This window comes from Syngnathus leptorhynchus, chromosome 6, assembly GCF_054491065.1.
Source record: "Syngnathus leptorhynchus isolate UIUO chromosome 6, UIUO_Slep, whole genome shotgun sequence".
NCBI lineage: Eukaryota > Metazoa > Chordata > Actinopteri > Syngnathiformes > Syngnathidae > Syngnathus > Syngnathus leptorhynchus.
In genome coordinates, this window is record NC_141200.1 from 8,697,629 (window position 1) to 8,725,199 (window position 27,571).

Consider the following 27,571-nt stretch of genomic DNA (forward strand, 5'->3'; position numbering starts at 1 on the left):
TTGAATGATAATGTTTGTGTAGAATATACTTTATAAATATGATGTAATTTGCCTTTTGTCGGCTGGGATAGCTTCCAGCAGGAATTTGATACTGTGAGTTTACCGATGTCTAATGATGTAGACTTTCCAAGACACTTAATGATGTTATGGTGACATATATTGTAGCTTTTTCTTTCAATTCAGAAAGTGCCGAAAACATCACAAGAGAACACTCTCTCTCTCTCTCTCTCTCTCTCTCTCTCTCTCTCTCTCTCTCTCTCTCTCTCTCTCTCTCTCTCTCTCTCTCTCATGCATCAATGGTTGTTAGATTGACTGTCAAAACTAAGTCCCCTCTGGCCTTCTTTTTCTTTCCCCATAAAGTCAAAGCTTTCATTATATTTTTCAAAAAGATTTTACTGCAATCTTCACGCTTACATCTTTACTTTGTAGCCATAAAACACAAGTCAATTAAGGCTGGATATGAATTTCCGTTTGTCAAGAAAATAATTTATATATAAATGTGTAGTTGTGGCCTACAAACTGGCGTTAGGAAATGATCCCATGACTGTTGGCCACTGGAACATTGTTTAATTAAATTTGGTGTTTGGGATTAGAATTCATCAACAATTTAAATATCATTTATGAAAATACACAAGTTGTTCAGGGCTTTTATCACAGTTCTACTCACTTAAGATTGTGCTTTGTGATTGGTATTGTGATTATGACTTTTGGAACAGCTACAGCCACCGAGAATAAATTCTTCAAATCCATCATTCTTAACACTACTCATATTTCAACTGCAATGTGTGCACCGCATGGCGCTGATGACAAATTGAACCCAAATCAGTTGATTGACCCCTGCAGGCCTGATATTCACCTTCAACTTTGTTGTGCTGATTGACTGACAAAGTGCCGATATATCAGCTGGCTCTGCCCTCATGGTGTTTTAGTAGTAGGGGAAAAAAAAAATGAATCGACAGATCAGGCTGACATTTGCCATCTATTCAAAAGTTATATTTTCACCAATTAGTAAAAGTCACCCACCGTGGTATCTGGTCAGTTGGCATCTGCTTTATGTAAACCGTATGACATCCTGACATAGCACCAAGACAAAGTGTAAGATAACAAAACATTTCACAAAGAAAATGAAATAGCAGTCTATGTTGCCTGTGAGCTCCCTAGTTTTTGAATGACAATAGTTTCATCAGTAGCAAAGTTTTATTGTTATTCATTTTTTTCCCATTGCTATTTAAAAAACGGACACCTTATCACCTTGGTAGAAATTAACTTGATTTTCCATGACAATAGTATCGTCCAAATGAATGGACTCAACCTCAACGATATTGCCTTGTAAAAATCCATTCAAATATGTTCTTGTATTTACAGTAGAATTTTGCGAGTATTGTACAGTGCGTTCAGCCGTTGGGTAAATTTGGATTTGTGTGGTGTTGCAGCCTGCTTTGTGTGTATATGGTAGCGACTGGGCAGCAGCGGGAAGCTAGAGGAGAGAATGTCACAGTGCACTGACATTTCTGTATAGACCGATAAGACATGCAGCCAAATCGTTTCTCTCTCTGTTTTTGTTCCACCACTTTTAGTTTTCCTCTCATATTCCGTTTCCCCCATTGTCTGCATCCCTCTGTTGCCATTAATAATGACTGACTGACCTAACTGTGGGTTTGCTCACTTTGATTTAGTGTTAGTGTCAAAATATTTTTTTAACCTTTCTAATCCTCTAACCCTGTCACATTTCTTTCCAGAAATTAACTTGCACATTTAAACAGTCATGTGAAATGTAAATTTTTGGTTAGGCAGGTGGATGTACCCGAACAAGGCAACGTTAAATGAATGCAAACCTTCTGTCGTGTCAGCTCAAAAGCAGACATCACAGAGGTTGCCTGCATTGTCAATTTATTTCCACCGAGGAAATCACAGTGGAAATCATTTGATCACAATTATGCTTTCAACATTTTCCTTTAGTGTTCTTCTGGTGGCACCATTCAGAGATATTAGTGTCTCAGTGATATAGTATAAACGTAATTGGACATGATGGAGTATAAATGATAATAATAACTCAGGGTGCAGTTTTCGTTGGTGTTCCAGACTAATTTGTGTTTATTTTCGATGATTAAGGCTTAGGATCCTGCTGTGATGAATTTGGTCTGTTCTTCAAGTGCCACAAACAAGCCTGATTTACAAGATTATCATTATGTTCATATTGAAGAAAAAAAAAAGGGCATCTATACCGATACTGAGAGATCTTTGTTGAAAAACTCCTTGGAGTTTGTTAGGGTGATAACAATGCTCAAGCTTGAGAGAAATTGCCGGAGATGGAAAATGCTTCAACCGAAAAATTATACCAAAGCTGGCAGGCAATTTGTTACATGATGGTTCCTGATTGTCACATTATGGTTTCTGTCCATACCTCTCTTTTGACTGGCTCTCTCTGTTAGCTAGAGAGCAGTCTCCCAAACACGATACAGGTGACCCTCCATCCCACTGGACCTATCAGCAGCTTGTCAGAGCAATTACATGTCCATTTAGAATGCTGCCCAATTATCCTTAGACCATTGTTATTCGGATAAATGTGTATGTTTTTCTTCCCTTCATTTTTTTTCATTCCCTTTTCTCCAACGGATGTGTTGGTCTCATTTGGCTCAGTGATGGCCCACTTGGAGAATTTACATCGCTAATTAGTACTAGGATTATCACATTTTTTGTGCTAAATAAGCTTTATTTTAACCCAAATACCAATTTAATAAGACACTCTTGGATTATTTATTCATTTGTATGTGTCTGTTCTCTTTTCACCAGTAAGGTATCATTGATTTCCGCGAGCCATCTTCTTTTAAATTACCATAGGGAGGGCTACGCATCACAGCAGAAATGTGTTCAAAATTGGCTTCTTTTTGTTTTCAATAGACATTTAAAGTGAATGTATAGAGAAAATGCTTTCTTTGAATACATGTCAGGTATGGAGTACATCATTTTGGTCCAATTTTGGCTCTGTGTGGTTGCTTCCATCATTCCAAAGCTAAATAAATTCAACATCTCATTTTCTGAGAGTTTCTCACGCTTTCTCCTCGCTGTTCATAAACATATTATGCAGATGAGAACTTTCTCTTGAAATCAGTACAAGATCTGAATGAGGAGCCCCAAATATAGTATGGATTGAAAACCCAAGGTGTAACAATGGCTCCACACTTGGAGCCATGGTGGCTGTTCCACTGCTTGAGCACTGCTAATCTTTCAAAAGGTTTCTATTCTCCTTTGCCCCTGCACAGTCTCATATCAAGTTGGCCTTGATTATCTGTCCCTTGCTTTGATTCCGCAGTGGCCTGTTCTTCTCGCTGAGCCCAAGTCTCAAAGGCTCTAAGTCCGATCAGACAAACCAATCTCACCACATCAATTCATTTTCCCACTTTCACTTTGATTTGAAAAGGCAGCCATTTGTGCTTTCATAACTGTGTAACGATCTCTCCAATTTGTTTCTTTCAAAAGAATAAAAGTGTTCCCTTGCTGTTTTTTAGTCATCAAAACAAACAGATTTTTATTGTATTGGCTGGCGACCAGTTCAGGATGGGTTGATAGGTTCCAGCACACCCGTGAGTGACTATACGTGGTTCAGAAAATTGATGAAAGAATCGGATGTTACAGTATGCCACCTGTACTAAGTCATGAGTAAGTCATAAATTGAAATTATTGAAGAAACCTCCGTATCGAGAAGCGTGTTTTCTTCCAAGACCCTTCATTCAGCCATGAAATCTGATCTGTGCAAGAAGTGCTATCTGGGAAAGCGACAGTCTCCTTCATCAGTTGCCTGTCTGTGACTCTCCCTCATTATCATCTATTTTATTCAAAGTTATTTCAGTGTCCTGTTGCATTTAAGTGAAGTAACATTGCAGCATATTCTCAGTGTTTATTGAACTCTCTAATCTCTGTTGTAGATTACAGAGATTAGTATTTCTCAGGTTTTCTGCCTTTTTTTTAGTTTTTCACCAGTTGTCGAGCTTTTCATCCTGGGCTTTTGCACTAAGAATGCATCAGGATCTAGCGGGTAAAACATCCATCCATGATTGAGTATTGATTTTGAATTGTCAGACAAGCACTGATGACAAAGTTCACAGATGGTAACAAAGCCTTAGGCTTCTGTCTAGTATGCCATCTAAGTGGATAAGCAATGTTTTAGCTTGACATTACTGTGATGACTCAGTCAGCATGTAAACCAGACAAGTGTTTCAAAAGATTAGAATTCTGTGCTAAACATCCGATTATAAATATTAAAATGGCATTTTTGTGTTTGGGTAAATAAACAACAAACTTTCATCATCCATCCAGCCACCCGCTGCGTGTCAGTATGTCTGTCCATCCCTCCGCCCACCCACTCGTGCATCCATCTGTCCGTCCATCTGTCCATCTGTCCATCCATCCACCCATCCATCCATCCAACCATCGTACATGCATGTACTACATCGGTTTGTTGGCTTCTTCGGGTTAGTAGGGAAGCATTTGGCATCCTGCTCAACCCTGGCTGTATTGGATTTCAGTGACTCAACCTTTAAACAGAGGACTTTGGGTTCCAAAGTCACTAATAGAGAGGGGACAATGTCAAAGGCAAGTGCTTAAGGAGAGCTCAAAAAGGAATAACTGCTGTGATGAGATGACCATATTGATAGAAGATTAGATGTACCGGACTTTAGCTTATGTGAGTTTATGGGTTTAAATATATTGTTTTCTCCTAGTTTTAATGTATGTATTTCCATCATTGGATCACAGTGACAACTGGAGCACTGTATTTAAAAATACAATTCAGACAAAATTCAGCCATATTTCATTTTTTTATTTTGGGTTAAATTGATCAAGCATTGCTCTGTGTTCTTTCTCTTGGGGAAACACCAGTTTGTGAGATACACTATAGAGAATCTTTAATTACCTTCATAAACACTGTCATAATTTTGACTTTCAGAGGTGATTTCTACTTATAAGTCCCGCAGGACCTGTTTGGTCAGTGCACACAACATATAATATTTATCATTATTGACTAATAATGTCTGTTATCAATCCATCAATTCACACTAAGATACAGTAATCAGTTTGTCATAGCACAGTATGAATTATACAAAATGACGAAGCATAATTCCTCGTGTGTGTGTGCATGTGTGTGTGACAGAGATTTGTGTTCAGTCACATACAATGACCTCTGTTTCTAACTCGGACTCATGGATTACAGTTTAAAATGTGACTAATCCTATTTGTTGCAACAAATACAGCCAATCTCAGTAGGCTCTCTGACAGTGCAGCATCCGTCACCCGTCACTATCGGCCAGATCCCCTTCACCCAGCCTGTCTATTTTTGGAAGCCTGCCATATTTCTGGCATTAGACTTGAGCCAGAAACCCGCTCTCGCTTGCAGTAGAAAATCTCCAAAGCAGTGTGTTGTTGTTTACTTGGTTTATACGTGGACTGTTCCTCAGTCTGGTACATCCCAATTGCCAACAGTATCTCCTCTTTAGCTTTGGGTTTCTGACAACACCAGAATTTAAACTTAAAAATAAATTCATATGCTTTAAATCTGACCATGATTTTAAATGGTGCTGTTAATAAAGCCAGCTTTTCTCATTTTAGACAGCTGGCTAAGATATTCTCCTTTCTCAATATTCCTAAAAAAAAAAGCCATCCATCCCTCTACCCATCTTGACTGGATTATTATCATTAGTTTTATTTTGGAGTCAGACAGTCCTCCCTCAAACATCTCCAGTTGGTCCAGAATGCTGCTGATCGTCTCCTAAACGGAGCTCGTATTAAAGGGAGAAGACCAATTCTGGCCTCCCTTCACTGGCTCCCAGTACATTTGGGTTGATTTTAAGATTCTTTTTATCTTTAAATCTTGATAAATCTTGATAAATGATGTCTACCAGATGCTACTACAAGCTCAGAAGGGGCAAGCTTTTTATGTTGCCAGTGCCTCTCTCCCTTTGGAAAGACTACGTACCTGCAGTTTTCATATATATGACGTTTGACTCAACATGAGGCTTAGCATTGTTTATATTTTATGGTGTATGCTGCTTTTATGTGATTAAATATGATTTTCATTCCATATGCAGCACTTTGTATGCAGCTATGGTTGTTTTTAAAGTGCTCTCTAAAGTTGAGTTAAGTTGTAGCCTTTTATCTGTTATATTTTTTTCACTTTAATTTCCTTCCTAATTTCCAGAGACAACTCTCTCCTTCAATTCTTCTCATCCATGTGTGCACACACCATGTTATAAAGGAGCACAATAGTAGTCACCCTTTAAATAAGTCAACTGGACATGATTGTACTATGGTCAAATTCCTTTCAATGTTTTCAATGGTGACCATTGTTTTCGTCCAAGTCTGTTTAATGAGTATCTTATTTTTATTACTTTTTAATATTTCTGGTTCTCCTTGTCTCAAGCCTCAGTACAGTTAGCAAGCTGTCTCGCACCGATTGCCTTTTTCTGGGTGAGAGCAGATGAATGCCTACTAATAGGTTCTCATTTTTATTAACTGAGTTGCTCGTACAGACTTTCTGGAGGTAATTAATTGAAGTGTCCTTTTAAAAGGAAAGTATCTTTGTTCTTGATTTAGTGAGTAGAGTCATTAGTTAGAGCTTCAATGGTGGGAGAACAGGAGATTCAGAGGATTCCCTTCACTGTTACGGAAGCCATTTTGATAATTACAGAGGAGGTTATCATTATTAAAGAGGACTCACTTCAGGGCACATTATTTTGAATTGTAGAATTGAATTGTCAGGGAGCATAAATGTATTTCCAACTAATTAACAAAATCAAACTGTTAATGTATTTAGATTCAAATAGATAAATGACAGTTGGCTACAGTTACGCCGGCATCGCAAGGTCCGTATGCTGCGAGTGGGAACAATTTATGCAAGGCTGTGTTTTTATTTATGTATCAACATATTTATTTCACGCTTTTCTTGACATTTGGAGAGCCAAAATGAATGACACACGCACGCACGGACAACATATTGCTCTGCCGATTGAGAATTTATTTTCACAATTCATTCGGCAGTTTGTCTGCACATGCAGCCAGTTTAATCTGTCCCTCCCCCCAAAAAAACACTTGAACACATTTATTCACAAACAACATCTGATTCGCAAAGGATGTGCTGATGGTGAAATGCGTCACAAACTAAAATGTCTAGAAGAATGCGTTTAGGTGCACCGGTGGTACGTGTGTGTATTTAAATGAGGTAACTTGCAGAGAAATTACCCACCTCTATGCAGATGAGCCTCATTGATAGACAATGTCTAATTGATTAACACCAGCACTAATGGCCCCACATAGTTTTGGAGGCAGAAAGCTAGTGTAAAATTAGCGCTACTCAGTGAAAGCCTCTTTTAGCAATTGCAAATTAGCATTGCCAGAGTAATGTGGGGGGGGGGGGGGGGGGGGACACTCCAACATACATAACACATACAAGAAGAAACGAGAAACTTTGAGAGGATCCTCCTTCCAAGACTCTTCTCTGACTTTCATTTGTGTTTTCAATACCAGCATCCATTCATCATAGTGTATCACTAACAAAGCATGCCTCAACTGCATAGACACGAGGGAAGCTTGCTCATTAGGATACCCATTGTTCATTTAAGATTAAAGCATCAGAGAGTGATCATCCCCACCAAACAATTATAGTCACAAATTAAATGTTATTTGTCTTTGGGCTGATGCTGAGCCAACTAAGAACTCCCAAGTAAAGAAACAATGCATAGTCATGCACCAAACCCATTGGCTTCCATCCATTATCTGTCTCGCTCATCCTATATTGCAGGGAGATCGAGTTTCTCTCAGGTAACATTTGGCTGGCAAGTGGGATCCATGCGAAGTCTTGCCAAGACAAAAGGGATCGGAATTTTCCTTGTGGGTAAGAAGACAAATCAAAAAGGTGTATTAAGGCTGCAAACGGATGAAGGCAAACTGCGGCCTCGTGATCTTATGAGCACATTTTTGCTACCTTATCCCTCCTGCCGCAGTACAAACATGGCACTGTTTACTGTTACTTCTTGCAGACCTTAAATCGATCTTTAGAGATTTTCTCCATGGCTAATTTGGCAGTAGATCCGTGCTGGGTACAATCAGATGTAGCTCGCTGTCTAATTTAGCACTCACCAAGACTTCCTGCTTGGATTGATCTGCCTCAATAATTTTGGGGGAAATTATATTAAAGGATCTGTCAGAACCTTAAAATCAAGACACGTCTGAGTGTGTCTAGAGGTGTCACAGCCAACAGGTAATTACATTTTAGTTAATGATGATGGAGATGTGCTCTGTGGCTGTTGACGTCCCTCAATCAATACACCCCTCATTGTTATAGAGTTTATTAATCACTGTTGAAATGCCTTGCAGAGTTAACAGTAAATGTGATCTTAAAACATTACTTTTGAGGAAAATGAATAGATTCAAATTAGCAAGTGAAAGCCCCGCCGAACGCGCAACCGTAGCGCGCCGCCGACCGCGCAACTGCACCGCGCTGGTCGCATTATTGTGACAGAGCCGTCGCTAAAATTTAGAAAATATTTTGAAAGTCCTAATGGACTTTCCAAAATTTAAGTGGACATCAGTGCGCAGGGAGCTTAATTTGGTCCGATGGTGCATTATAGTTTATAATGACCCGAAGCATACTGCAAAAGCAACCAAAGACCTAGTCAGTCGCCTTACCTGAATCTGCTTGTGCATGCATTTCACCTGCTAAAAGCAAAACTGAAGAAAAATCAAAAACTGAATTATTTTGTGCTCCTCTTGAAGTCCCGCCCAAGGATTACTGTTGACTCTTTTCCGTCACTTGAGTGTGATTAATACCAAATTTCGTTTTTGCTCTCACAATAGACATTGTACACCAAGCAGAAATCATTTTTTGCAATACTCCACCCTGAAGCTATTATGCATTCACACAGAAGACATCCAATTCAAACACCTTCTTACATCACATTTAGCTGTAATGTATTTTGTTCACATCTGTTGCTCCATCTCGGCTTTTTGCTGGCATCAACCCTGCTGGTGACACCCACACCTCTGCCAGCCTCTGGTGAGTTCCCTTAGCATTTGAAAGAATCAACAGTTAGCTGGAGGCTACACAACTGTGCAGTGCCATCACATCAAAGCATGTGTGAATTTTGTTTTGTCTGTTGTCCTCATCTGGCCAATGATACGTTTCTCATGTCCACAGTCCTCCTTTTTCCAGCTGATACTCCAAGTTATTCCACAATAACACTATCCAATTAGTAGGAGATGAATTTACTCCTCCCACGGTTTGCAGATGGTCAGCGCTCATTGGGAGCTACCTTGGGCCTTGTCATAGAATCGTTTGTTAAACATAAAGTATGTGACTATCATTACTCATACCGACTGCTGTATATCATAAAGCCTCCTTATGGATTTTTTGGCAGTGCCATTATTTGTATGTGAGGAATATTATATTTTAAATTATATAATTATTGACCAAATAATCATTGGTATCAAATCATAATACTATATCCTACATGAAATAGTGGTCCTTAATAAGCGGACTCAGGTCCAGACCCAAATTTATTTTTATACAGTATGGTACCACCCAAAATTGCTTTCTCTACAGCAGAGTGAAAGTTAATGTGGTGGTTCTAGTTTCTTGAAACAACCAATTTATCTGTCATTGTAATTCTGTAATTTGCCGCCAGTTAGCATGTCTGTGTGTTAACTGGTGTGTGGGTGGGGGTGCATAAAGGTGTGATTAAGCACCCGTGCGTGCTCATGGTGCACACGTGCACGCATGATCACTTTTTTATCTGTAACAGTGTGACTTTCCAGCTATGAAGTGGAACAGAGTTAAGGTGATGACAGAGATGGCACTGTTTAATTAGTCTGCAGAGGAAGGATTATTGGTTTACTTAAATGGTTCACCTTGAAGTGCAAACGGAAAGAGGATAAAATCCTTTCCTGGCCAGCCCGCCTTTACCTTCAACTGGTCTAAGACACTTTGCTCTTATCCACACTTGGCATAGTTTTCAATATTTCTAATCTCAGAACTTGAGCCTCATTTGAAGTACATTGAAAGTAAAATATACATTTGTAAGCGAACATTGCTGCTGATTGTTAATATGACAATGTTTGCAGTCTAAAAATGTAAACATTTGAAAATGGGTCTGTATGTCAAAATTCTTGAAAACAATAGCATTATTTCTGACATGTTCTGTCTGAGCGGCTCACTGCCAAAATTGAGTGCATCCATTATTACGGTGCCCCGACTTTATAGCATCAGAACAAAAAACATTCATGGAGGACCTGAGCACTTACAATATTCAAATACAATGCTTTGCCGCTACAGTGTTTATGTATCAAATAGAATCACATTTGTAATTAGGTATAGACACGTCCCATTAATATTAGCCAGTTAGTCAGATTCCGCAAACAATTGGTGCACTTCAATAGGGGTTTTTAAGAGTGTATGTTTGCCACAAGATTGGAGCAAAGCACATAAAACAAATAGGATCATAATTCACCAATACAATGCGGCTAACGTGTTCACAATCATCAAGCCATGATACATAAACAGCTGCATTTAGAAACAAAATTATTCAACACAAACAAACCACTTTCACAAACACCTCATCAATTGTATTAGCTAGCATACTAGGCGAAGTAAAACATTTGCATAAATTGATGTGACGTCGCACATCGGCAAACAAATGCAAAAATCAGAACGAGCATTTGAAAGTCACAGAGGAAATAAAGGCAACATATTACTGGATGGTATACTCCATACATCTGTATTAGCTGCATCACTAGAGAAGCATAATCGTAATTTTAGTTTCACTTCTGACTTGCACAAGCTGCACTCAAGAGCCACGAGCAATACAGGACATGTCAGAGCAATACTTGTATTATTTTGGTCTGGCACAAGTGAAAAACTGCAATTTTCAACATGAAACCAGGGATGGATTGAAAATTAAAAATCTGAAAATTTAAAAATGCTGAATTCCATGTATTCTTACACATATTCAATGCAAGAAGTGTTTCTTCTCCGCAGTGCAATTGGCAGTTGTTGCCGCTTCTGTGGGGAAGAAAGAAGCACTACTTGCAAATTACAGTGTTGTTTTTTTCCAAAGTCTTTTGGCAGGGTTGTTGCCGTGTGAATGTTCCTTCAAGGCTGAGAAATAGAATAACACGAGAAATGTTGGTGCTTTGTTGTTGCATGAATGAAATAACAAGGACGACACACCGAGCACATATCTGGAAATGGAGGAAAGCATGCAATACCTTGTTTTGCATCGTGTTATCTAAGCTGAAAAAAAAGAAAGAGTGTCAAGAATAGCTCATTCAATGCAGGTATTGAAATGCAATACGATATAACCCGGAACTCAACGCCAATTCGTTCCAGAAAGAGCATTGAGAAGTGAAACGGTCACGTTCCACAGCAATGGACTGAGTCTGTTTGGAAGCACACCAAGAGGTCTGTGTCTATCTAAGAAAATTCTAAAATGAAGAGATCTTCACCCACCTGAACAGTTAGATTGCACTTTGCGCTAGACTTGCTCTGGCCACAACGTTCCTTTCAATCGGTCTTGCCAGCTTGTCAACAAATCCACATTTACCTCTACTTGCAGTCAGTATAGAGGCTAAAATATAAACTGTACTTCAATACTGATACAAAAATGCTGCATACATTTTTCATGAAACCAATTTATGATAGTTTTAGCCACATCCAAATCAACTGCCCCACATTTTTACAGTGACACTTGGCTCTATGTACCTATCCATCTGTGTCCTAACCATATAGGCCTCTATCATGTTGCTGCTGTCACATTCTCCTCCAAGAAGCAACAGACAGCATTGAGCAAATGTTTGTCTGACTCTGGGCTTATGACAGCCAGAACATGAAGCACTGGAGCGAAATGCAATTTAGAACCTTTTGCAGTACTTGGGAAATAAAAACACTGTGCAAAAGGGACAGGACCAGACACGGTCTATCGGTATGTGCACGTATGAATGTGCATATGTCTTGCAATTGTTATCATTGCAGTCAAGCAACAGCTTGTGGGTTGTACTGTGTCAAAAATGAACTCAATGCCATCAATTACCAGACCAAAAGTTTATTTTGTGCTTAGCTATAGACAGGTGGCCACAACATTAGGTACACCTGCAAAATCTAACTGTTTAAAACTTAGGACAAAGATGATAATTCTCAGTTTGTATTGTTTTTGATGCGTTTTAATGAGATACTAAATTGTGACTTGTAGTTTGGAAAATATGGTACTCATTAACAAATCCTCTTGTGACACTTTCCCACTTACACTTTATATTCTTGTCACTGTCTTCTCCAGGAACCACAGTGATGACAATGACGGCGTTTGATGCAGATGACCCCGCCACAGATAATGCCGCTTTACGCTACAACATCATCCGGCAGTCACCAGACAAACCATCTCCCAACATGTTCTACATTGACGCAGAGAGAGGCGATATTGTCACTGTCATCTCCCCGACTCTTCTCGACAGGGAGGTGGGTTTGTTCAGCAAGCTTGTACTTTATTATGGTATTAAGCTCACATTTGGCTTTTCCCGAGACGTTCATCTGGTCTTTAAAAAAATCAGTATGCATGAAGTTATTTTGGGTGTAGGTTGCTAATATACATACTCCAAAAAGCATGTGTGAATACAAGATGAGTTTCATACCATTTCCTCCACTAACCAGAGTGCGACGGTGCGATGATTGCTTTTTTAGCACAGTGACGAATGCCAGAACATCGATTGGGTCCGCTAGTGGAGGAGGAATATTAGCTGTTGTCAGACACTTTGCGCTCTGTTTAATTGAAGTGATACACATTCACTTTCCTGCTCTGGTGGCGTCCAACAAGCCTGCTTGAAAACCTTCCATCCGGAACTGTTTCAGCCATGCTCATTGCACCAATAAGCTGTTTCGGTCCAGCCACAGGATGCTTTTTAATCAAAGTGCAATTGATTCAAAGGACAGAAAAAGGATATGGCCAATGTGTTTTTTATGAACTTACTGAAAGAGTTCCGGGAAACCCTTTCTTTTGCTGTAGTATTTTCTCACCAGAATTTAGGTTAAAAAAAAGCTGTATATTTCATACTATGTTATTTCCTAGTACTGATTTATAGCCAAAACAATAAAATACAAAATAATTTCCTTACTTTTATCATACAACACAGCCAACATGTCATTAGTTTGCACTGAATCTATTTAAAGTCTGAGAGCTTTAGGATGAAAGCATTCCTTCTGATGATTGCAGTCATACTTCTCTTGTATATTAATAATGCTATAAAACAGAAAAAGAATACATTTTTATTCCCCAGAATTAATCAATCCACACTCTATATTCAGTAGTTCAGTTACGCAGCAGAGAAAGATGGAGCTGCGGAAAGCCGAAGCTTGTTGCTCCTCCAAGTTTGGAGAAATGCAAACTAATCCTCTTCTGTGCATTTGCCTATATAAGCCTGAGTGGGCAGAAGGAAGGGCATATGTGTGCAGTATATGTGTTAGAAAAACAGATATTCATACAGCCACATAGAAAGGGTGAAACATCGCTTCTCGGGTCTGTGAATTACTGCACGTGAATCTGTTGCAGCCACGTGTGTCTCTCATGTGAATGTGAGAAGCAGAGGCATTGTAATGCGGGGTGGTGGAGAGTAATCCAGAGGAAATTGCCAAATCAAGTTTGTCACATTGAAATTATTGTGGCTTTCTCTCTCTTGTAGCGTAAAATCCCATCATAATATGAATATTTATTCCACAGGTCTGTGTTTTTCTTCTCAATTTACATTTGTGTGCCAGCCCCCTCTCACACTTAATTTCACATTATCCGGACCCTTGTTCGATCGATTGGAGCCTGTAATCTGTGACTGCTATATGATGATCAGATGAAGCAATTTCATGACCGAAAAGATGGATACGTTTTTTTTCCATCACCATGAAAACCTCTCAATCAAAGGGTGTCAGAAAGTCGATACTACTTCACTTGCCAACTACGATAATGCTCGTCTACACAAGTGTAGTTCCAAAGTAAATTGTAATCTTAAATGTGGACATTCACTGTTGTGAAACAAAATGTCAAAAATCTGAATCTTATATGTGCTTTTATGCGTCCATATTTTCATCGCGCAATGACTAGTGTCGCAGAGATGTACATCATTAAAAAGAAAGAAGAGAAAGAACGCAGGGATGAAAGATGTCCTGCAACGGCCACTATAATTTTCTCTTTAGTCTACAAAATAAAAAGCTTCCTTTTGAATTTCTTGGTCTCATTAATATGCTAATGTGGTTCATTAGCCAAAAGCTTAACACAGTAAATTGGAAAAAGCATGGAGCCACAGTGTGATCTTAACTTTCATACAGACCAAGTATTTTCTATCATTTGGAGATGATATATTAACTAACAAAACAGGCAAATGAAAGTAGAAGCCTGATTTTATCATTGTAATGTTCGTACTTTATACTTGAGATAAGTTATAGCGATAGAGTGATCACATTCACGAAGACGCACACACACACACACACACACACACACACACACACACACACACGCACACACACACACACACACACACACATCTATCACCGTAATCGATTTTAGTCCGTGGAATGTGCGTTGGGCTGTAACCAGAGAGAACAGACTGGTAATGGCAGCGTGACTTTCTGACTCTAATGCTCTGCGGCCCATCTGGGGGCTGTCACTGCTAAGGAAAGCCAATCGATGAAGTCGGCCCAGACCCTCCATCTGCTTCCATGTTCTACAGAGGTGAATTAAATTGAGATAAAATGTCTGACGTAGTGAGCAAGAGAGAGTCTTTCAGTTTTTAGTCATTTCTTAAGGATCGACATCCATGTATATTACACTCCCCCAACTTGCCCTTCAAAAGCGTTTTTTCCAATGTACCCCATATTTATTAATTACATCCCTTTCATTTGCTGGCTCTTACCTTCTTCATAGTGCCAAGGGAAAAAATTATTGGCAGGAAAAAATTCATTTCAACCATTTCAGTTAGACTCCATGAGGATGAAGAGCAGTATTATTTGCTGGAACTTACTTTGGAATCTCAAATCTGTACTTTATTTAAAATAAGATCCTGACATGTTTAATAAGCTACTTCGGTTTATTCTACAATGACAGAGGATTTTTTACTTGAAGCGTGATGTCCACTTATCGAAAAGCATTTCTTGTGAACAGCTGTCAAATCATCAATGTTTTTTGAGACAAAAAGGTTTAAAAAGGTGTATTCTTTTATACTAATTCAATGCAGTTGTCAGCTGAGCACTGTGATGTGTCTTTTTGAAGACAAAATGGTTTGTATTTTATTTGATATTTTTACTAATTCACTGCTGCCTTCTTTGGAAGTTGTCAGCTGAGCGTTGTGACGTGTCTTATGTCAGCTGATGCCGCCCTCAACTTTCTTTTACCTGGTGGTCTCTGGAGATGTGAATGCCAAGTGTGTGAGACCACAGAGCACCTTCATCTCAGAGTGATCGTGACCCGTTTCCTCATGGAAATATTCCGAACATATTTTCATATTTACAGATGCAGTATGTTTAGAGAGAGGGATAGATAGATAGAGGGATAGATAGAGGGATAGAGGGAAAGATAAAGCAAGCTCAATATGGAGTACTTATCTAGATTCTTATATGTATAGATGTTTTGTTACTTTTTAGTTTGCTGGAAGCAGATAGAGTATAGATGGTTCATCAAATGTTTTGTTGTTTTAATGAGCTTTTTCCACCATTGTCACTGTGACACAGTAAAACAGCAGGAAAGACGCTGCTGTTTGCAAGTGCAAAATTAAGATGCTATTCCATTTGGGTTTTACTGAGGAACCTTCTTGCAAGTGTGAAGGGCGGTCACACTTTTTTGTTGCACTTCCAGCAGCTGAGAAGTAGGACACATCACCCTCTCATAAAGTGCAGTTGAAAGGTAACAGTTTTTAGTTTTCCATTAGTTTTCAAAACGCAAGGCTAACAAATGAACACATTATCCTGACGAAATATTCAAGTTATTTGAGAATATACATTAGGCAAATATTTGGGTTGCCAATTTTCTTTTATTTGAACGATTCTGGTTCAGATTCCGTTCTCTTTTTTTATTTTTTATTTTTAGCCCCGTTCCAAATGATTTTCGGCAGAGACTCTTTTGAGGGACAGTGTCAAAGGTTTTGCATGGTGTCCAAACCAGCAGCCATCTATTTTTTAACTGAAATGAACAATTGACATGTTTGCATGTGTTGTAATACAGTACTTAGACTGTACTTTCTACACTGGGTGGCAAGACAGGAGAAGAGAATTTAATTCTAATTTACCACTCCTTTGTTTTTCATGCAGACATCAGTAAAAGTGTAAAAAAAAAAAAAAAAAACATTGACAATTGATTGCACCATAAAAAGTGTCATCACTTCATAATTGCAGCTGCTAATTATTTAGGTGTTGTTTTTTCAGTGTTTTTTTGTTGTGTTTACATTTTTATAATAAGACATTTCTCATCACTGTCAGCAATGTGTGTGTGGAAGTTGTAATCACTAAATTTCAAATTGGCATTTGACTCTAGAGGTTCCACTGCGTCATTTACATGATATTACTTTTAGATCTCAATGCTTTTGCTCTGTTTGTCATTAGAAAGACTTTTGCAGATGTAAATGATAATGCCTGTTGACAGGAAATGTCATATTTTTGTTTGTTTCCTTATGTTGTATGCCACCCTCCCCAAAACAGTCTTAACCATGGGTGTTTTAGATATGAAGGATTTAGTTTCCATCCATCCATTTTCTGTACCGCTTGTCCTCATGGGGGTCGCAGGCGTGCTGGAGCCTATCCCAGTAGTCATCAAGCAGCAGCTGGGGGACACCCTGAACTGGTTGCCAGCCAATCGCAGGGCACACAGAGACAAACAGCCATCTGCACTCACACCTACGGGCAATTTGTAATGCTCAATCGGCCTACCATGCATGATTTTGGAATATTGTAGAAAACCGAAGTACAGTAATGCCTCGTTTAAACAAAGTAGAAAACATACATTATTACAATATCCACACAAAGAATTTATGAACTTTCATTTCATTTTTAAATACTTTCATGTATTTTTAAACGTTTTTTTTTTTTTGTATTTTTAAACACTTTTGTAAACATTTTAAAGTCATTTTAAAGTCTGATATGTTGACACAGACAGTGCGGTAGGGTGAGCTGAATTGTAGTTAGAACTGCTGAGCCAATCAGCTGCAAGGACATAGCTCAACACGTTCCCATTGACCATTAGTGTCATATGGTCAGACAAAGCCGCGCGCTCCAAGTGACGCCCGATGTCACTGATGGTGGAGGGATGCACTTGCCTGTCTTGTTGCCTGTCTTGTGTGCTTCATTCCTGCATGTGACGATGTGGATGTGTGTGTGTGAGTGAGGCATAAAAAAAAAAAAAATCTGCGATGCACTAAATCTATAGATAGAGCGAGGCTGCGGTAGGTGAAGCACGAAGTAGCGAGGGATTACTGTAACTAGAGGAGTGGTTCTTAACCTTGTTGGAGGTACCGAACCCCACCAGTTTCATATGCGCATTCACCGAACCCCTCTTTAGTGATTTTTATTTATTTTTTTTCAAATTTAAGACCGATGTTTTTTCCCGGTGCACAAAATGATCCATGCATGAACATCACATTGTTCAAAGAACAAAACCAACAGTGCATGAACTCACAACAAATTGCACACATGCAAATTCAGTGTGACTTCTGCTATTGCCTTTTGCGAGACCAGTTCAGGGATGCGTCATAACAAATTTACATGATAAATCAGGTGTGTTCGAACCTCCACAGTGGAGGCTCTGCTGTACCCCTGAGACTGACTCACCGAACCCCTCGGGTTCGATCGAACCCAGGTCAAGAACCACTGACCTAGGGAAAACCCACGCAGGAATGGGGAGAAAATGCAAACTCCATTTCGTGCCGCCCTCAATTTACTTTCCGTGCTTTGTTTTTAATTTTACTCTAAGTTGTTTGCTAAATATTATGCATGTCAGGTAGATGGGTGAATAATTGTCTCCTCATCAGCTGTATTGTGAGGGATATTAGCCATATGAAGAGTGGCCTAGTGATGGTTTGGTGCGACCTTGGCTGTGTGCTTTCTGGCAGGCTGATAGGAGAGCTTATCCTCTCTAATAGCTTATTTGGCTCAGTGGGCACTGTTGCTTCATGACTGGGCAGTGATGAACTGTTCTGGCAGTTTCCAGTGACAATTTTTTTATTACGGAAGTGGCACAGAATACAAATTTGATATGTGCACATTTTTTAATGTGCGATAGATTGTCATAGATTATGAATTTTCACTGTGCATTTTTATTTACTCTACATGCTCCACCTAGTTGGTCTGTCTGGTCATCCAGTTTTCCACAAAAAAATACCTTGAAACTTCATGGTTAAAAGTGGCATGGTTCCTCTAGTCTTTTCTGCTGCAGTCTATTTTCTTGCTGCCCTCACTCTCCTATTTGTTTAAATAGAATCAATCCGATTTGTTTTGACTGGTGTGGTGTTATTCATGGTCAGTAAGATTCACAATTTTCCATGATGACCAAAACCATCCTGTTTTGAGTGGGAAAACCAAAACACTCTAACAAGATGATAACAGCCAAATCACATTTTGTCATTAAGGTAACTTAAGTAATTTAAATGACAAAAATGACTGCATTTGGTAATTAAAAGGTTAATTAAGTGATTAAAATGTTAATGCAATAAAATATTAGTTAAAGTAAATAGCATACAAGATTATTTGCACTTAAAAATGTTCTCCGTATTGAGAATCACGGCTTGATTATTTTTTTAAAAGTATGTCAGAAAAATGTGTTGGGCAATGGTTCCCATTGCTCTTTTGCTTAGGTCCAATTTGCTGTCTTTTCCGTCTTAGATCCTATCCTATCTTTTTATGGATTTCATTCTGAAATCTCCCTTCCAACACTTCATTCTGGGCATCCAATTAATCTGCAGGTCAAAGCATTATGATTCCATATAGAGCAGCCGCGCCTTTCAGTGCAGAGCTCAAATAGCCATTCAAATTACATCGGCACCTGGTTTCAGAGTAACCGCTTTGCAAAATGTTGTTTTCAAGCATTTCCACGGCCACCTGCTAATCTCATCCTCGCGCATATAATTGAATGTCAGTCGTCACATAAGGATGCTTGACTGTCTTCAATTAGAATCTTGTTTCGGCGTGTCACAACAGCGGAACAAAGCAGACAGAGAAATATTTACTCCTCCTACGAAGTGGACAGACTTATTATATCATATCATCTATATGCAAATATTATGCCACAGAACACATTGATAATATTTCATTATGGCAAATGTATGTGTACTTCATTTTATAAACTCTCTTTCATTCACCTATTATGATTGAGATATTGAAACGGCATAACCGGTTGAGTAACATCCTGGTATGGGTGGCAGTGTGCGTGGATGAGGAGGGATGATGAGTCATGCAAATGATGTTTTTCTCCCAAAGAGTACATCCTTAGAGTAATAGAAAGTGCTCTACAAGTAAAAGACGGCTTAGCGTTTCACTCTGTTTAATTTAGAGTAATAATTAACTTCATTCACTTGTTATTTATTATACGAGTGATTTATTTGTAATCAAATCAATAATTAAATACCTACATTGTTTAAGTTGTATTCAACTAAAATGAATTCTTGTGTCGGTTTCTTCAAGCAATTTTTGTTCAACTAAAGTTTTACATTGTACGCGAGCAGTGATTCTTTGTCATCTCTAAATGGTTCCGGTGTTAAATCGTCACATTAGTAACGATTATCCACCAAATTATGTCTTCAGTGCATATGCGATGAAAGGAAACTTAAATACTTGGCCTTATATGCAAGGATTCCACTATACAGTATTATCCTTGTGTGATGGCAACTTGCCAGATCTTTGTCAAATCAAATCAATACAACATGACTGTGAACTCATCCACCTTACGCTCTTTTGTTCTTTCTCACAAATGAACAAGGTGGACAGGCACTGATGAAATATGGGACCCCTCCTCAGCATACCCCCTCTACCAATTCCATCATGCTGCTGCCCACTTGTATTAGTGAGGAAATGAGATACCCCTAATTAATTAGATCTCTGAGTGCTAAAGATGAAGATTACATCGGAATGAAGGTTAGATGTGTCAATCATAGCTTTTTGTCGGATAGACTAAGGGTTCTTTAAGACCAATTGGGCCCCATGGGCATTGTGAGTCTCAGTGTGTGTGTTCTTAATCGCTCCCTATGCATACCCTTGCTTTAATTGAGTCTCACCGAGTAGTCAATGCAAATATAAGACTGACATCACTGAGGACAATTAGATTCACTGGAAGACAAGACAAAAGATACACAGCTTGAAGTGACAAAAGAACAATGTGCAATATGTGATTGTTTTCAAATGAGAAGGAAAACAAGAAAGCCTACGGCTGGGAAAGAAATGGGAGGATCCATGCATTCATTTTCTGAACTGCTTTTGTCCTTACGAGGGTTGCGGACGTGCTAGAGCGTATCCCAGCTAACGTCGGGCAGTACATGTGGGACACTCTGAACTGGTTGCCACCGAGACGAACAACCATTCACACACCTACAAACAATTTGAAGCGGTCAATCGGCCTACCATGAATGTGGGAAGAAACCGGACGAAACCCACAGCGGCACCATGCAGAGCCAGCATTGAACCCAAAACCACCACACTGTGAGGTGGACATGCTAACCAGTGCCGCCAAAAGGGGATTTATTAAAAGAAAAAAAGAATATTACTGCATAGGATCTAAATTAATAGTGCAGTCCAGTTTATTGGTAATGTAGTCAAACACTGGGTTTTAATGCAACATCCATCCATCCATTATCTGTACCGCTTGTCCCCACGGGGGTCGCGGAGGAAACCCACGCAGGCTTGGGGAGAACATGCAAACTCCACACAGGGGGGTCTGAGGTGGAATCGAACCGGCACCCTCCTAACTGAAATACAATTCTAGATATATGAAATGAATAGTGTATTCACTTAAACTGTAAGTATACATCTATGTAATACTTGATTTCCATGTGTAAATGAAGTAAAACACACATAATGAGGAGATAATAAGCCCCCTAGTAAGGTTAAAATATTTCCCTCCATTAATAAAACCACTTGAGAGTAGCAAATTGACATTCTGTTTTCAATTTGCACACAAATGCTGACAAGTGCAGTTGCCTAGTCGAAATGCCAAAGAAAGCAATCAACTGAAGATGCCCAGGTTTCCGTTTCCTATCAAGCTTATCCGGATTGGGGTTGTGGATGAGATGGAGTCTATGCCAGCTGATTTTGTGTGTGAGGCGTAGTAGAGTTTGGATTTGCTGTCAGTCAATTTTGAGGCACATACAGACGAACAACCATTGACAATATTACCAACCAAGATTTGAGAGATCGACATGTAGGATTGATGACATCAATGAGTGGATGTTTCTGGAAATGTCGTTCTATAATTACTACATGGCTTCTGGTTTGTGCTTGATCTCATCCTTGATATTATTCCTTAAAGATATTTTGAGTGGAAAAAAGTAGTTGCCTATTCATCCTCAACAAAATTTACCTTTTATTCATCCATCCATTTTCGGAACCGCTTAGTCCCCTTGGGGGTCTCGAGCGTGCTGGAGCCGATCCCAGCCGTCATCGTTTTATTCAAAATGAAAATGAAATAATGTACTGTGTAGAAATGCATAACTAGTAAAACTAGCATTTCCTATCTTCAAAAAAGTAATTTAGTTATAGTGTCATCCTGCTACTTTCTCTTAACTAGTCACCACAGTGGCTCCATCCCTAATGCTCACAGCTAGTGGCAAAATGTCGATACTCAGCAAGCTCAAATATTTGTTCATTCAAATTGCTGTGCCGCAATAAAAAAAAAAAGCGAGACCTTTTTAAAATTCCAGCGTAATCTAGTGGAGTTGCGAGTGGCCGCTATTCTGGTGTCCTAAGGTGGTATTGAAAGGTCAGCGTAAAGCATTAATGGGTTTCAGGGGTGGAGAACCTGAGAATGAAGGAGAGTTAAAAAAGGTGGACGCATTCAGGTGGAGGGCAACGTAATTAGGGTTGCACAACCTCTTTCTGCTTGGAGGATAATGTGCGTGTGTCGCTGCAGTGAGGGCTTCAGTCCTGTCTGAGACATTTCAGTGACGCCACACTGTCATTAAAACTAAAAAGAGCGTCAGTACGTTTATTTCCCTCTTGAACTTTCCCTCCACTCTTTCCTTCCCCCTTGTGATTCTGCCTGCTGTTTCATTCTTCACAACTGTTTCTTCTGCTGCCTCCTACCTATTTCGCTCTCATCCTTCAATTTTCCCCATCCTCGTTGACCTGAGGATAAAGAGTATTTGTCAACAGCTCTTAGTCTCCAGAATAGCCTAACCCCCCATCTACCCTTCAGGCAAGAATTAATTTCACCCAGTCTCCATGAGAGAGTGCATTGATTGGAAAAGTTTGGCTGTGTTCTGACTACTTTTTATTGTTCTCTTCCCCATGCCACTCTCTCTTTGCTGATGAAACCGAGCCCGGTTCATTGCCTCTGCCAAAGCAGACACAATGCTATCGGGACCCATCTCTCTTTAGGTGACTATCTTTATCGGCCCTTGTATAGAGATCTCCACCCCCTCCATCTGCCCTCCTCCTTCACTGAAGACATAAATCAGGCCTGTGCAGCATAGGGGTATGGTGATACATTCATTCTCTTGTAAAAGAGAGGACGAGAAGGCAGACAAGAAGTTGACATTGACACAAATTGCAGCATATGTGCAGAGGTCATGCATTAATTCTCCTTGTGAAGCCCATCATTGGGTTCCTATAAATCCTGTTAATACCATTGCAGACTGACGGTCAAATTGGAAGTTAACGTTCTCCGCTGTCACTCTCCGTTTCATCGAGTTCAATCTATTTGTCGCAAGCAAACAAACTCAAATTATTTGTTAGTGGCTTCCTTTGACTTTCAGTGGTACTATTTTCTCTCCAGATAAATGCACTAGCTTATGCAAAATTTCTGGAGACTGTCAATTCACAGTGTGAAACTGATTTTTTGGATATTTTGAGTGCTCGTCAGTTACGTATCTTCTGTGACAATTCCTAAATAGACAACTTGAACTCTATTTGTTAACACTTTTGTAAAAAATGGTACGTCTTGATTTGCGTGCTGGCGCAAGCCTCACTTTGCCTGCAAATTTGACTGACTGCTCTGCAGCATGCTGGGAATTCTGCCGTAGCGAGGGAGTTTGCTTTGACATGTACCAAGCACACCTGACAGTTTGGTGGCTAAAAGTGGCTTAAGCCCTACACCTGTTGGAACCAAGTCTATCTATTGCTGCATATGGTCGAAGATAGTTTTGGTGAAATTGAGCAGGTCACAGGCAAACAAATTTCTTTCCTTCATCATTATTGTACAAGTCAAATCATTGAATGCATCATTATTACTCATTCAAATCTTTATTGTATTTTTAAAATCACCCATCTGGTTGCAGCACAGCTTTGGTTTGGGAGAGATTTGTGTGTGTTGAGGTGGAAGGCCAATTGGCCAGTTCAAAGATTGGTGCTCTCCCTGGTCTACCTGACCTGCATTTCCTTATAAATGCACTTTGGACCATATTTCGACATGGCGGAAGCATTACAGACTCACTGGATTCCATTTAGGAGATCGACACCCGCAAAGTACATTTATGAGGAACTGCAAGAAACTCTTCACTTGCTGATGATGTAAAGTTTGCCACTATGAAGTGGGCAGTTGGAGACCGCCTTCCACCCCCGAACATGTGTCAGTGTTTGACAACCCCCCACAGTTTTTCCATGTCGAGGACTTGATGGCTCTCAACGGCACAAGGCACTTATTTTTAACCGCGCCAAGCTGCGTGCATCTACGAAAACACCATGACGGCACCTTGCGTTGGGCTTTCACTGGGCACAAAAATAGAGCCCCATGTCATGTAAGTCTAGTCCAGTGTAGTATTCTACATCTTTAATCCACATTTCTACTTATTGTTTATTGGAAGAATGGTTGCCCCCAAGAGAAACCACATAAAAAGCCGACATGTTCCAAGACCCTTTGAAAATTGCTCATTAGATGAATACTGAGGAAAAATGAATACATTTTTGCAGTCTCCAAATGCTGGATAAAATACCTGAGCTTGTATGATTTTCCTCTATGAGGATGACCTTTATGAGGCTGCATAGTAAAAACAATGTATGTGTTTCGGTACAAGTCAGGGAATTTTATAGTAGTGTGTGTTTGTAATGGGTCCACATGGGCATTCTGAACACAGTGAGTGTAATTGCACGTGTTCAGAGGGTAAGTGAGGATAGAGCAAGGGAGCTTTCCATGTGGGGCAATGTAGAAGATGCTGTTTACTTAGCCCAGCAAGCTTGTGGAACTACTTTGCTGGCTCAGTGTGATGTAGTCCCCAGAAACCTCCACTGAAATATGGCCAGGGGAAATAAGTCAATATTTGACTTTATTCTTTTTTTTTTTTTTTTGTGGAAATCTGAGAAATGGGTGGCTGTGTCTGAACACCATAGGCCACCTGTCAGGAAGCAGCACCTAGTTCTCTTTCTGACCTGCACGGATCAATGCATGCTTGATAATTCCTGTGGCCGCTGGGCTGCAAAGATAAGAGCAATCTGACAGGGAAGAAGTAAAGTCACTCACACACACACGCTACATATATATATATATATATATATATATATATATATATATATATATATATATATATATATATATATATATATATATATATATATATATATATATATATATATATATATATATACACACATACATACACACATACACACATCATTGTTGATTGAAAAAATCATCATATACACCTTATTCCTACGACGAGAGAAAGAGCAAAACTGGCGCCTCCCTTAAATGCTGTTTCAAACCAAAATAAAAATAAATAAATAAAAACCATTATTCGAATGGAAATATTGTTCCATATTGCGATTATATTGGTGCTTGGTTATTGTATTTTTATTAATTCTCTGATCTGTGATCAGCGATTTGCCTAAAAAATCCAGAATATGTAAAGCCTAAAAATGACTTTCTGCACTTGCAGAAAATCAGAGCAAGCCAGCAAACGCTTGCCGAGATCAAAAGAATGAAATTCATTTGATGTTCGAAAGCTATGCTTCCATCATCGCTATTCTCAAATGCAATGGCTCGAAGATATTTCTTTAATGCTGTCGCCAACGTCCACTTGTACTAAATGATGAACTGATTAAATGCTGGTTCAAGACTCCAATGACCTCTCGTATGTCCCCTCCTCATTAACCTGACAGGCCCGAGGGGAATTTCATTATATCTAGCACGGACATTCTCCTAGATCCAAGGATGAAGTGATTGGCGGTCAACATCACTGTGACCTTACAAAACATGATTTTGACCATAACCCATATTGAAACTTTGATGAGAACAAAAGCTTCATACAAATTTCTAATGAAATAAAATGAGAAACTGATGTTTTATGTGTCATAAAGTTTAGAGGGCAACTTTACTATGACCTTATAACAGACTACTGAATCAATGCCAACACACAGGGACGTAAGTGTCACCATGAGGTGTGCATTTATGTGTGTGTGTGTGTGTGTGTGTGTGTGTGTGTGTGTGTGTGTGTGTGTGTGTGCGTGCATGCGCATATTTATGTGTGTGAAATCAAATCGTGATTGCTTCTCAGTGTAGCTATGCTAAATAGGTGCCATGTTACTTCCATTTTGTCATGGAGCACATCAATAAATTCTACCCAAATTTGAGTTCTTATCCCATTCCCTATTAAACTGTGCTGTGCATCAGCAAACATTTGGTCAGCTGGAGCTAAGCGCTTAGAAAAGATAATAACAGGTATTACACCTGTATATCATTTAGTTGAGTGACACTACGTGGTTTTCCAGACTCTTACCGTTAATTTCCATGTGTTTATGTGTGCAAATAGAGTGGAATGAGAAACCCTCATTAGTATGCATGAGCCCCATTAAATATTCACTCATCAACTCTACATTTTATTTGGATTCCCTTTACAGTGGTACAAATCACTAGTAATGAACTGTGCTGACATTTTTTCGCAGTCGCGTAATAGGCAAAGACGTTACCATTTGAGCAGCAATGAGCAGTTTTCCCACTTTCCGTAGTCTTACAGTAATCAATTCTAATATGAATAAACATACAGTTTGAAATATAATGAATTTTAAGAAATCTTAGAAATGTCCACAATTACTACTGTCATTATATCCTCATTGGTTGATTTATATTAACTGAGGTTTGTGTTTACATGGCTCTAAAATATAAATGTACAATATATGTATACCGTGATTTCTGGACTAAAAGCCTCACCTGATTATAAGCCACACGAGCAAAAATTAGGGAAAAATTTTGGTGTTTTCATAAATAAGCCGCACCGTACTAAAAGCCGCATGTGCACGCGAGTTATTTAAAAACAAAGACGGTATACAGACAGCGTTTTTAAAGTTTTAATAACATACCTTAACATTTCTTTCCAAACACTGCCTGTGATGCGGCAGTAATACCGCAGCAACAGAAAAGTAACACAGCACTAAATATGAACTGAACATTGTGTATATTTTGCCATTTTTGTATTTTTTCTGTTATTATATTACTTGGTAGTCTTCATTTTTAGAAAAAGAAAATGCCATCCTTCTAAACCCAGATTTTTGTTTGATTGTGATGCTCTGTCTTTCTTACGTAATCAGTGTTTCAGAAGATTTTAGCAGCTGAAAAAAAAAAACTCCCTTGATACCAAGCAACACCAGCTTCTGTCATCTGTGATGCAAGCACAAGATAATTCCGGCTACTTTATTTCTGCAGTAGTTTGGTGGATGTTAAGAGAAAAAAGAAAAGTCTTGTACTGCTGTGAAGAGATAATTTGTCCAAACTCTCTGTTGATGACAGAAATTGGAAGATTTTGGAAGATTGGAAGTCATTTTGATTCATTTCCATGCCAGGTAAATTTAAACAGACAAACAAAATAGTCACTGCTGATAAACGACTCAAGGAATCTGCAAATGGCCACCAACATTTTTGGTATTGTTTTAGTGTAAGAGAATTGATTAAAAAAAATAATCCATTGCATTCAGGATTGGCCCATATAAAAAACATGTAGCTATTGTACTCAATAATGATAGCATCCATCCATCGATTTTCAACGCTTATCCTGTTCAGGGTCGCGTGGATGTTCGAGCCTATCTGAGCTGAGCTTGGGCGTAATCTTCTTCTTCTTGTTATTATTATTATTGGTAATAATAATACTTAGATATTTTTTCAAAATAAAAATAAATTCAAATATGGCATGATCTTTGAAATAATAATGATATTAATAATAATAATAATTTTAATGTTCTTCAGTTGTGAGAGTTCTACAATGTTTGCAAGAAGAGCTGTAAAAAGCATGTGGGGTGATAATGGCATATTCTTTGAAATGAAAAGTGCCCAATTTAATGCTACCAATTAGCATCTCTTAATAGTCTTCATATGACACAATTATTGCATAATTATATCTTATTTAAAACCTTCCTCCCTTTAAAAAATAATTTTAG

At 38.9% G+C, this 27,571-nt stretch overlaps 1 protein-coding gene across 1 annotated transcript in view; it reads left to right on the forward strand.

Moving 5' to 3' along the window:
• Positions 1 to 27,571, forward strand: part of cdh13 (cadherin 13, H-cadherin (heart)) — a 114,860-nt gene that overhangs the window by 37,251 nt on the left and 50,038 nt on the right. Inside the window, exon 7 of the mRNA XM_085915046.1 lies at positions 12,318 to 12,496. Within this exon, the coding sequence (XP_085771172.1) occupies positions 12,318 to 12,496 (179 nt within the window). The remainder of the gene's footprint in view (positions 1 to 12,317; positions 12,497 to 27,571) is intronic.